We start from the raw sequence: 13,225 nt of genomic DNA, 5'->3' as shown, positions 1-13,225 counted from the left end.
TACGACAAAGTTATACGAAAAGCATTTCTGAAGTTCAGAAGTTACGGCTCAGCAGAAAGGAAAAGTTTTTTTCAAAAATTCTGCATAAATCGAAATATTGTGCTAGGCTTCCAGTTTGTTGCAAATGAAGGTACATGATTGAGATATTACTAGAATGTAAGCGTTTTAGCTTATAATTGCGTTTTTCGACCATTACGGCCGAAATTAAAGTTGGACCAAAGAGTTGAAATTTTGGCAATTTATCGTGATTTATATGAAAATATTTCAAAACTGATAAACCTACAACCATGAATTTTCTGTTGTATTCTACATGAAATTGCGCATTTTCACATATAAAACCTTATGTAACAGTTATAAAATGGTGCAAACATTACGATTAGCGTGATTTAAAAGAATTTCTGGTGCGGAGATGAAAAAAGTTTTTCAAAAAATTCACCATAAATAGAAATATTGCCGAACTTCCAATTTGTTGCAAAATGAAGATAAATGATTGAATATTATTAGAATGTACGAGTTTAAATTACAGTGCGTTTTTAACCATTTTCAGTTGAGCAAAGTCGACTGAAGGTTGAAATTTTGGCACTTATCGTGATTTATATGAAAATATTTCAAAACTGATAAAAGCTACAACCATGAGTTATTTTCTGTTGTATTCTACATGAAATTGCGCATATTTTCACATATAAAACCTTATGTAACAACTAATATAAAACGGTGCAAACATTATGACAACGTGACGAACAAATCTCTGGCGTGGACGTAAGGAAAAAGTTTTTTCAAAATTCACCATAAATCGAAATATTGTGTAGAGACTTCCAATTTGTTGCAATTGTTGCAAAATGGAGGTAAATGATTGAATATTATTAGAAATGTAAGAGTTTAGGCTTACAATTGCGTTTTAACCATTTTGGTCCCGAGTCACAGGTGACCGAAGGTTGAAATTTTACATATCGTGATTTATATGAAAATATTTCCAAACTGATAAAGCTACAACCATGGGTTGTTTTTTGTTGTATTTTACATGAAATTGCACACATTTTCATATATAAAACTTTATGTAAAGGCTAATATAAAACGGTGCAAAAATTACGATAAAATGACGAAAGAATTTCTGAAATTTTCGCAGAGTTACGCGTGGACGTAAGGAAAAAGTTTTTTTCAAAAAATTCACCATAAATCGAAATATTGTGCTGAGACTTCCAATTTGTTGACTGCAACATGAAGGTAAATGGTTGAATATTACTAGAATGTAAGAGTTTTAGTTTGTGCGTTTTTCGACCATTTTAGTAGAGTCAAAGTTGACTGAAAGTTGAAATTTTTGCAGTCGGATGCGGTACATCCACTCGCACCTAACAGACAATTTTAGTCGGCGTACAATAACGTCCAGTCGCCATTTAAGGGTTAAATTGTGTGTTCATATTCTGTTATCCTCCTGCTGGCATGGAATTTATAGCCATCATAACAAAGAAGCAAGATTCATTTCAAAATATGTCTGCAGTATAAATGCTAGGTGCAAACATACAACTTCTTGATACATAAAAGGGTAAACAGTGAGATTAGCTAACTTAAAACAAGAAAAATAAAAAATTCTTAAATTTGTACCAAAAATTCAATGCCTCCTTTTTCTATAAAATTAATAAAAATGCATTTGCCTCTGTACAAACAGCTGTACATATGTAGATAGTTTCAATAAGAGTGAAGGGGTGGGTGATGGGATCTTGGACAATGCATAGGATATATAAATTTTTTTTATCTATTTCATTGCCACTTATTTGGCAGTTAAGTGTATTCTAGCCAGAACACTTTGTGATCTGTGATCTGTTACCCTAATGGTCCAAGTAATACTAAATTAGTAACTAAGTACCTGTATGAATATGATGTTTGTGTATGCACTACCGTATCTTGTAAAAGAAGAACTTTCAAACATGCCTTTCAAATTTCAAACATGAATTGATCTTAGTTCACCAACTAGTCATAAATATAATTCAAAATATGAGCCACTGATAAAGAGGTGTAAACCCAGATAATCTTGCCCATTCTTTACAATACTACAATAATATAACTACTGTATACTGATTCTGCCTCTTCAAATTAACCCCTTCACACCAAGCCTGTGAGAAGGCTTACCAAACCAATATCCCAGCTTTCGCTGGTCTGTTATTGTAGTTACAATGCATGATATACAGTATTACCTCAATTACTTGCTTCTGCACTACCTGCATGCATCTGCAGCTCACCACAAAATAAACATGGATATATATACAATGAATAAGAAACCGTTTAGTCTGCAATACTGCGCAGGCAGGAAAACGTTATGGTAATGCTTTCCTGGCTGGGAGAGCACTCATGTGCTTCAGGTGTGCTCCATTGCTTTGTCCAGTTGTGCATCATTTCTCAGTGGTCACATATTAAATGACTGCTGTGTGGTACCCTGCATCACAATGCATTCTGCAGATTTTGTGACTTTTGTGGGTGTTGCTGCAGTGTTGCAGGCACTGTTGTTATTTGTGTGTGGTGTTGCATACCATCTGCATGTCCCCATCACCTCCTAAGAGGGTTAGGAAGGTGATGACACTTCAGAAAAATCTGGAAACCACGGTCATGGCCAAGCTCTGCCATAAGGAGACTGACAAGCTGACCTTGATCTGGTTTTGTCAACGGAGGTTGGCCGAGGTGCATGTGCATGGTGCCAAGTTAAAGGCTTGTGTTATTAAGTTTATGGATCTTCACGGGGTCGCGAACTTTAAGGCATCTGAGGGTTGACTGTTTTGGTTCAAAGTTTGACATGGGCTTTCCAACAAGACTCATGGCAAAGCCTTCGATGCTTCTGAGGTGGGAATAGAGGAATTTTGGCATACGTTGAAAGACTTGGCAAAAAAAAAAAAGAAGGCCTCATTGAGTTAAATCTATAATGCTGATGAAACTGGTCTTCTATTACTCCTCATCCACTAACACCTTGGCTGATGAAGAAGAAAACAATTTACCTGACCGAAAGCTTTCCAAATGTTTGTCTGCAAATGTTTCTGACAGCCATTGTTGCAACCCAGTAATTGGGCATGCAAAGCTCTTTGCTGCTGGTGAGATGGAGGAGAAAACCACTATGATGATTTTATGCACCGTGACCCCAAGACTACAAGGTGAGGATGATCTCGGATGACTTCATCAAGCTGATAGAGAACTACCACACTTGCCATGCCCTTGAAGTAGGCTGAAGCTCAAAAATTCAGCAGCTGGTGGCAAAGCAGAATTGGTTTTCTTTTTTGTCAGAGTACCCTCGACAACATCTTCAGACCCCCAAACCTTTGCATCTAAGCCCAGTGCCATCCATTATTCCATAACTTGGTCCTTCAGCCAATGAAATAATTCCAAATTGAGTTTGAGTACATATGTACACAAAACAATAAAAATTTATACAAAAATATGTAAACTATTCTAATAACATGTAAAAATTATAAAGTGTATGTGTGTAAGGAAGTCTGAACATTTTACATTATTAGTTATATCCATGATCAAAACCTTAAGCATGAAATACAGATACTTACATTTACAAAGGATTTTGGTGGCTTTCTTGTGCTTGGTTCAGGCTGTGGATCACCTGGCAAGGTCATATACCACTCCTGATAATGATCAATTGTACAAAGGCCAGGTTCACCTCGGCAGTAATACACAGTAACCTTCCTTGTGCACATTCTGCTGAATTTCTGTTTACCAGATTTTCCATGGTGAACCCATCCGTGGATAACTTCTCTCCCCCAAACTTCTACTGGCCTCTTCAGCTAATGTGATTGGTCCTTAGTGATCAGTGCTTTAGCATCAGTACTGTTCTTGGATAGCCATTCTTTACATTTACATTTCATATGGGAGAGGAAATCACCCCCGTAGCTGCACTCATTCTTGGCAAAAATAAAAGCAATCACAAGAACTCTGAATAAAAAATGTTCCTAATATCTTGAACTAGGCAAGACTCTTTTTTTTCCAAAGGCACAAGGCTCTAGCAACTGATCTGCAAGATCAATACTGCCCATTTTGTCATTATACCAATAAGCACAGAGGGGCATTTGGGAAAACATCTTATTTCCATAATATCTTTTTGTTTTTTCAACCATGTTAGCTTTATATTTCGTGGTAAGCAGTGTAACTTCCTTTTTTATCCTGGTATTTTATAACTAGCAAACACTGACCAAGACCATTTTGGGAGGTCCCTTCCCACTACACACAACTCCAGTAAGCAGCTTTTCGAGTCAGAAGGTATTCACAAAGGCACAGACTGGTATACCCATTACCAGTAGTAACATGGTGTCCTTGGTCTATCTTCCATCAAACTGATGACTATAGCTGCCAGAACAGAAAGGTCTGCAGCAGCAGGGTCACTGATCTTGAAATTACTCTTACCATAATAAATTTTACAATTTCATGAGTATCCATCCCATAGGTTATCAGAAGGGCATAAAACCAAGATTTTTCCTAGTCTTTATAAACTGGCAAAAACCAAGTTGCCCTTACTGTAAAATCAAAGCCTCATCCACAACCAAATGTTAGCTGAACGATATGGAGACTTTGAATGAGACATAAGCACATCCAAATAGCCTATGGCTCAATCCTTGATCCTGGGTCACTTGAGTTGACTTGTGAAGCTAATGAAAAATGAAGGAATTTCAGCATGAAAGGAAACGATTTCAGCTCATTACTTCTTTTGACAATATTGTGTTTCCTTCAAAAAGCACTTCATGACACCAATATGAATGAATACTGGGTTTTTATCAAGACACATCACCATTAGAAGTGAAATAAAAACATTAATTCCCCTTTTGAAACGCTTCTCCACTTCAGCCCAAATACTTTCGTTTTCATTAGCTTATCATGAAAATACTTATCAGCCTTTTCATTCATTCAAGAGCATGAATTATCCATCAAAAGAGTAATCAAAAACACTAACAGGTGAAGGAAAGGCATACTGTACAGTATTTGCACCAGCCCGTGGTTCACTGAACAATGGTAGCATGTCAACATGCTTATCAGAGAAAATGTCAGCAATCAATTTAATGCACATGCATAAACACAATTACTTCATGAGTGTGAAGAGGTTAAGTAAATACTACAACAATTCATTATAAAGAACCTTTGGAAAGGCAGTACGGTTCAGTATGTTATTCTCACCACTCCTTATGTCAAAAATTTGATAAACAATTAAGCCAACTGCCTGCAGTCTTTTGATTACATTCCTGTTGGCTGCTAGTTTGATCTTATCAGCCTTAAAATATCTGCCATTTCATATTCCATGTATGGGAAAGTTGTAGAGCTGATATGATACACTGTGCACCTTTGAAATAATTAAAAAGAGTTTTGCTTTGTTAATGCTTCCTCAATTAGCATAATGATATTCACTTTTATGGTTTTTAACTCTTCTTCAGTATATATGGTTTGGTGGATCTGTATTTTAATTTCCTGTTTCCTCTCCATCACTACAATACCTCTTAAGAGGCATTTCTATTAACTCATCTTCTCTCTCTACTGCCTGACCTTGAGGCTGACTTTTCCTTTCATGTACACCTGACTGTTTATGAAACTTCATTAACCCCTTCGCCACCGGCCTGCTGCATTGCCCCTAACGCTTGCATACTATGAGACCCGTCGACATGAGTATATTATTCATCACTTGCTCCCTAAATTTTATGTTATTTATATTTTCCTTTATATTCTTATGTGGAAAACATTGTGTATATATCAATGAATATTTTTTACCACTGGCAAAAAAAAATAAATAAATAAGGGATATCAGAAAAAAGAGGAATATTTGGTGGAAAAGTAATTGTACAAATAGGCAGTTATAAGTACTAGAAATAGTAAAGTAATAGAAATAAAGTAGCAGAAAAGTAGTAAAGTATTAGTAAAATAATAATAGTAGCAATAGGAAAACTAGTTTTCTTGTACGAAACAATTAGTACTAGGTTTCATCACGGCCAACGTTTACATCAATGAATGTTTTATGGCATTGGTAATAATAATAATAATAGTAATAATAATAATAATATAATAATAATAATAATAATAATAAAATAATAAAATAATACAGTAATAATAATAATAATGATAATATGGTAACAATAATAATAATAATAATAATAATAATAATAATAATAATAATAATAATAATAATAAAAGCAACAGCAATACCACTACTACTACTACTAGCAGTAGTCAACAAAATAATATTAATATTTTTACATGTTAGTGTAAAAAAAAATGAAAGTAGTTTTCATAAAACAGTATGTATGTAACACCGAAAATATGTCCTCTGCTGTGCTTGGGTTGGAAGTGTTGATTATGTACCCCTCAAGCCAGCCCTTGGCCTCGGAACCTCGTTTTTATGTGCATGAGAGTGCTAAGCTATAAAGTGTTCCTTGAGGCATAGTCCAGGCTCCCTAGGCACCCAGGGCAGTGGTAAATGGTATCCTTCCTTCTTGAAGTCCCAGGTGCAGATGGAAACATTTCTTCTGTTTCTTGGGTCGAAATTGAACCTAGGAATGTATGACGTCCATGTTAGGCATCTTCGTGGGTTCTGTGACTTCTCCCTCCTCTTCTGCCTGAGGAGCACCCTGCCAGCGGTACTATGGTGAAATACCAAACCCTCATTGACTTGAGGATGTATGCCAAGAAGTCCTTCTTATAACATTTTGGTTCTTGTAGGCCAAGTAGGAGTTCAGCAATATCCCAAAGATAAAATGTATACCAAGTTTTTGAACCAGGCAAGGGATTTCTTTCCAAGGCATATGGTTCGAGCAGCTGGTCTGCCATCTCAATGCTGCCCATCAGACTATTATATTTTTTCAATGTGGAATGGCTTGTTATAAAAACAGTTTTATCCCCTGAAGTATGTTTTGCATTCTACCATGCCAGCTGTATACAGACTTGTCAGTACACTGACCTCTTTTTGTCCATATACTTGACGAGTGTGTTGCCCTTCCTTGCAAAAGTTGACTCGTGTTTGGAGAGTTTTTCATCTATAAGTTTCTTAGGGGGTCCCCTGCCAGCTTGTACAACTCCAGTAAGTGACGTGTCCCTGGTAAGTAAGTAATTACCAAGGCGATAACTGGTATACCAATTATCCGTAACTACATGACATCCCTTGTCAAGCAAATTCCTCATTGGATGAACTACGATGATCTCCGATATGAATAGGTTAGCAGCAGCTGGGTCAGGTACAGAAAAACTCATGTCCTTGCCATAATACACCTCCATGAAATCAGGTGGTGGATCTGGGCACACATCACAAAATGATTACTTATGAACTGCCAACCTTCATCGCCAATAAGTTCAATGTCTTCCAAACACTTGTTGTCACTGTGATCCTCTAAGAAACTATCACGACTATCACTATGATCATCATCTGATAGATCTGGCAGGTACTCAGACCCTGACTCTGAAATACTATCATCAGACATGATGCTGGAAAAAAAAAAAAAAAAAACTGCAATCAAAAGAAAAAAACGTTTAGAATTCAAATCCACATGGTTTATGCACAAAATTGTGATAATCCTTCTCAGATAATAGCCTGAGGCACACTGGCATCTGTTGGACAATACCCCTCCTAATCTCCCCATATGAAAATGACGTCACGACATCCATCGAACACTCATTGGCTAGAATGAATAGCAGGTGGAGCATCAGCACCTCCCTCATACACAATATGTCTGAAACCCGTCCAAGCTTGAGAAAACCACTTTGCTTTTTGAGGAGGGATGAAAGACGTACAAGAGTACGTCGCGGTCTTTTATTACTGGACAGCAAAAGACGTACATGTGTATGTCCCGGTGGTGAAGGGGTTAAGGAATTAAGGAAATAAAAACTTAACACCTGAAGGTAAAAGTGTAGGAATAGAATAACATACAAATAACTTGAAAACCCTCATTACATTAACTACCTGCATAAATGAACATTTACTATGAAAGACTGTACTATTTTCAAATAGTACAATTTTGACCATGTATATTCAACAGATTTTTTAATAGAATATGTTACACTTATTTAGCTTATACAAATGGGTTTGTAAATAAAGGCCAGTATACAATATATTCAAATTCAAGTCTATTGTAATGGAAAAATTAATTTTAAAACATTTAAAATCAAAGGAGGTAAACATACGGTGCATAATCCTCATCAATCACCAGAGCCTCATCATCTTTAAGTTCATAATCCTCATCCTCCTCATCCTCATCCTCATCCTCATCATCAGTATCGTCATCTTCCTCGTCATGATCTTTGGATGAAACCTCACATGGGAAGAATTCAAAATCATCAATTTCCTCCTCTTTGATTTCAATATCTACTTGTTCAGCAGTACGCTTCCTTCCTGGTGATGAAGAACCATTTATTTCAACTTCTTCATCCTCTGGCAATTCCTCTTTAACTGTACCTATAAGAAAGAGAGATACAGGACTTATAAATTTAATCTCTACTATTCTACATTGAATACAATGGCTTTGGACAAGAAAATCCTTTAGGTTAGCTCTAAGGGTCTATATAAATAATTTGGTGCATCAGAAAAATAATGACTTGTTTTACATCTGAAATAAGGCACACTAGAAAACAAATAGGCAGTAAAGTGACAGAAAGAGAACAAACTGTTTCATAATACTATGTATATCTTTTAGTAAACATGTATACTTGAAATGTGTACTCAATGCAATAATGTACTTCATAAATGTAATTATAAAACTCAAGAACACACAAGGAATGTACAAGAAACAATACAGAAACCACATTTCTCAGTTGAAGAAAACTTTAAAATAAAGTACTTGGTCTTAAATATATGTACAGTATATATTACCCTGTTCTCATAGTACTAAACTTATTTTACTTTCTATATCTTGTATTGATTTGATTTAATGAAATTTAGGCTGTCAAGTCAGCAATTGGGGAACTTTGGCCATTCAGCACTTAAGACAGTGAAAAGAGGGAGTTGGAGTGGTTGGACAGCAAGCTAAAGAGATCCAGAAAATAAAAGCAGTAGTGTACATGGATCTAAAGGTGGAACTGGTAGAAAGCACTAAGATGTAATGGTTTGACAGTTTGGACAGCAAGAAAGGAAAATAAAATGAAAGTAAAGACTAAAAAGTATTACTTCTTCATATATTATCTGCTGAAAGTTTTACTTACACAGTAACCCCTCAACCATTTGCACTTTCCTAAATACACTGTGCACTTTGTGGCACTTGTCTCTGTGCAACTGTGATATGTATCAAATTTCACTAAATGAATGTGTAGAGCAAAGACAGTTTACTAATAGCATGTCAGAGATAAGCCCCATTCTTTTCTTTGTATATATTTTGGTTTTGGGCTTTAATTGTTGAATTGCAGTTGTTCTGGGAACATCGCTTTCTTTCAGATAGTTTCTTAAGCGTCCAATATCTAATTGTTATTATAAACAAAGAGTTCACTGAGCCTTCTCTGCATATTTTGCCATTCCATCTCAAGCACATCCAACCTCAAAACTTTGTTGTTGTTAATATTTTTGCTTACAAGGACAGTTCAGATAGTGGATTCAGCAACCAAGATCCATGCACAGAGCTGTGCTTTAGTGCCCATGTATGCAGTAACAGAAACTCTAGGTCCTCCTTCGTTTATCTGATAACCTTATATTAACTAGCTTACTAAGTTATTGATGTTTAATAATTCATCATAAAAACAAATTTCCTACATATTGTCAATAATATCAACTTATTAAATATTTATATATTTTATATAAACATATTGTATATTTCACCTAATATCTTTAATGCAGTGTAATTATGGAACTTCTACATGAACCAGTGGCAAAAATATAATTAAAATAATTATCTAATATTGCATAAACATCTTTGAGCCACACCTCAATGAGAGGAATTCCTTGACAAGCCACATGGAATACTGCCTTCAAGTAAGAACACCAAGATGTCCAATTTAGTAAGAGTTCAAATTACTTTCCTAGTGTACCCTACTGAAAGATGTACGAGTATGAGAAAAACAGATGCATGCTGCACATTACAATCATTTCAATTTTACAGTATTGACATAACTCTATACTGTATACCATGTACTGTGCATAAAAACTGGAGCAATAAAAAATGTGAATAACAGGGGAGTCTAGTGAATGTTTGGTGTGATGCCTAATGAATGTTTAGTATGATGCAACAAGCACTACTGTTCATCATTTCTGGTAATTTGGTCATTGTGTTTTCAGTTTCATGCTATATACTGTAAATATACACACCACTCATTATACAGTTTCATATGTTTCATACAATATTACTGTTGTCTTGTGTCTGATGACTGTAGTTATTTGACCATGAATACAACATTTCAGTAAGCTAGGCTACTGAGACGAAGTTTTTGAAAGATACATTTTGCTTGCCAGTGTCATATTTTTTGGTTCTTTTATGTTTAAAATACACTTACCATACAATATAATAAAATATGAAATTTAAGCCAAAGGCCAAGCACTGGGACCTAAAAGGTCATTCAGCTCTGAAATGGAAGTTGAGAGTAAAGAAGGTTTTAAAGGTGTAACAGGAGGAAAACCTTGCAGTTGCACTATTAAACAATTGTTAGGAGAGGGTGGAAAGTAAAGTGGAAGAGGATATGAACGGAGGTACAATAAAGGGAATGAAATGGGTTGCAGCTAGGGGCAGAAGGGATGCTGCAAAGAACCTTAAGTAATGCCTAAAGTTCACCATGTGTGGTGCACTGATGGCACTATCCCTCTATGGAGACTTACCATGTAAAGACAATAAGACAATTCTTATTTCTTTGGATTCTACACAATCTCTTAAGTTGACAGTATATTTTCATAAACTTGCCAGGGATATGGTAGGATTTTCAGGTAGCCTTAAGGTACTATAGCCAAGGCTTAGCCTAATTAATATTAGTTTTCCTGCACTTTGGATGTATTTGCAACCCCCGTGGATGCATTAGGACAAAAGATTGAGGGGGGTTACTGTATATTTTTTTATTATTCTAAAATATAGCCACTCAAACATGCTAAATACAATTACATTTAGAGAAGTAATAGTATAAAAAAATGTTATTTCTTCATAACAAATAATAACAGGGTTCGGATATAGTTTCTTCCCTTACAGACTAGCCTATATATACATTAACAAAAGCCTATGACCTTTAAGGTTGGCCAATTGAAAAAAAAAACCTCTAAGGAAAGAGGAAGATATGCATATGCTCATGGTATAAAAAAAAATTCTCAAAAATTTTCTGTACCTGCCACAAGATATGTTAGGTGAATATTTCCAACTTTGCGCGAGACCTCTTTTCCAAGACACTTAAAAATACACTAATTTTAGTAAGTTGTACAAGTTCTTATAGTTTTTTATACTATATTTTGCAAAACTGCAATTACAGCTCACATAACATCATACTAGATAAGTAGAAAAACCAGCAAGACACCCTGAGTATGTTTATGGGCAAATATATATGAAATGTACTGGGACTGGGAGATGTAGTACCTTCCCCCAAGAACATGACCACCAAGTATAAAAAGGATGAGGCAGCCCTGAACAGCATCATCAGCTCCCAAACAAAACCTACTGATACACACAGAAAAGTCAACCTTATGATCTATAAGGATTGGAACACTGCCTAGTACCAGGAAAAGGAGAGGAGCAGTTTACCAAATACTGTGCCCTGAGAATGGATGCTGCCATTCCTTCATTGGTATGATTATGACTAACCTCTCCAAGAGGATTGCCATCCACTTACATGAAGGGGTGGTCTACCAGCAGTGCCTCCTAACACCAGCAGATCGTAAGGAGCACAAAATTCCTGGATGATGACACTGACACATCACTGCCTCTGACATAAAGAGCCCCTCTCCAATCTACAATGGAAACCTTTGCTGAACATGACCCTGGAACCCTTCTTCTCCCTACCACTGTCAGGAGAACGGCAAGGCACGCCCCTGGCATGCTCTTCAATCAGAACTCCCAGGACCTGGTGCCAACCAGTCAGTCAGCCAGACTCTCCCAGATGAATCATTCTGCTCCCAGCCAATAGATGCAGGCTCTCTTGCATCTAAAAAATGGTTCCAGAAGAGGAAAATTTCCCTCTCGTACAGTGTTCCAAATTTGGCAAGTGAACCTAATCAATTGCATAACACATGCAACAGCTAAATAAAGACTACAACTGCACTAAGATCAAAAGAAAAAGACTTTATCTTCTTAATGGTGAGCCTGTCATAAATGGAACTGAGACTATAATCTAAACTTCACTTTACAAAAAATTTTTAATATTTCTGGCAAGTTTTTTACATACCATATTACTGCCCAACGCTATGCCCAAGGTAACACTTTATATATGAAGTATACAAAATCCTTCTACACTATTTAAATGTTTCTAATTTTTGTTCACTTATATTGATGCACATTTACTCTTCCCTTTTCCCATTAGTTCAACAATTTTACCTTCTGCCTCACTTGAGTTTTTCTGGCATTATTATGTGTTCAATTGTATGTTTCATGCATAAATTCATCTATTATGCTGTAATTTGCAGGATATTCATACTTTTTTTTTGCCAGATTTTAAGTTTCTCAGGTTTTAATTGTCAAAGCTTGGTAACATATGGTATTCTACAAATCTTGGTAATGTTATTTCTAATCAAAATGGATTTTCAAATATCCAGTCCCTTACTGAAAAAAATGCACAAAATCCCTAATATATTATAAATATCTACTACTTTGTCGATAAGCAGGTAAACCATTACCTTGTGTTTTAATACCATGGTTACTGGCATTAGTTTAAGGTATTTTGAAGATAAAACTTCTACTTACAAATCTTACCGGGAATTACAGGTGCAGAAATTTCCTTGCTATTGTCTCTGGCATGAGGGCTGAGAGGACTCTGCCCTTTTTCCTCAGATTCCATGAGTGGGTCATCTTTATTCCCTTCCTTTTTTGCACTAGTTCTTTTCTGTAATGCAACAGGAACACTTAAGTCATTATAAAATCCAAAACTCTAAACCTTTCATATACTGAACTATAAAACTTGTTTCATAAATGCCCTAATTCTCAGAAAAGGTTGACATATTCTTAGTATGAATTGAAACTTCTCACTTGCAGCATGACCACCTGGAAATTGTATTACCAATGCAAAATGAAAAACAAAGAAATGGTAAAGAGTATAAATATTTAGTACAGTAATACAACACTTTCTGAGAAATAAAATGAAAGTACAGTATTGTACA

At 35.7% G+C, this 13,225-nt stretch overlaps 1 protein-coding gene across 4 annotated transcripts in view; it reads right to left on the bottom strand.

The window, feature by feature from the left end:
- LOC136836262 (uncharacterized) overlaps positions 1-13,225 on the bottom strand; it is a 30,778-nt gene that overhangs the window by 6,875 nt on the left and 10,678 nt on the right. For 2 of the 4 annotated variants that reach the window (XM_067100274.1, XM_067100275.1), the window contains exons 4-5: positions 12,822-12,951; positions 8,143-8,413 (exon numbers count right to left, since the gene is read on the bottom strand). In XM_067100274.1, coding sequence (XP_066956375.1) covers positions 8,143-8,413; positions 12,822-12,951 — 401 coding nt within the window. Of the gene's footprint in view, positions 1-8,142; positions 8,414-12,812; positions 12,952-13,225 lie in introns of all 4 variants that reach the window. The other 2 variants (XM_067100273.1, XM_067100272.1) reach the window with 1 other exon arrangement.

This window comes from Macrobrachium rosenbergii, chromosome 56 (assembly GCF_040412425.1).
Source record: "Macrobrachium rosenbergii isolate ZJJX-2024 chromosome 56, ASM4041242v1, whole genome shotgun sequence".
In the NCBI taxonomy this organism is placed as follows: domain Eukaryota; kingdom Metazoa; phylum Arthropoda; class Malacostraca; order Decapoda; family Palaemonidae; genus Macrobrachium; species Macrobrachium rosenbergii.
This window is presented reverse-complemented; position numbering and strand designations above follow the sequence as displayed.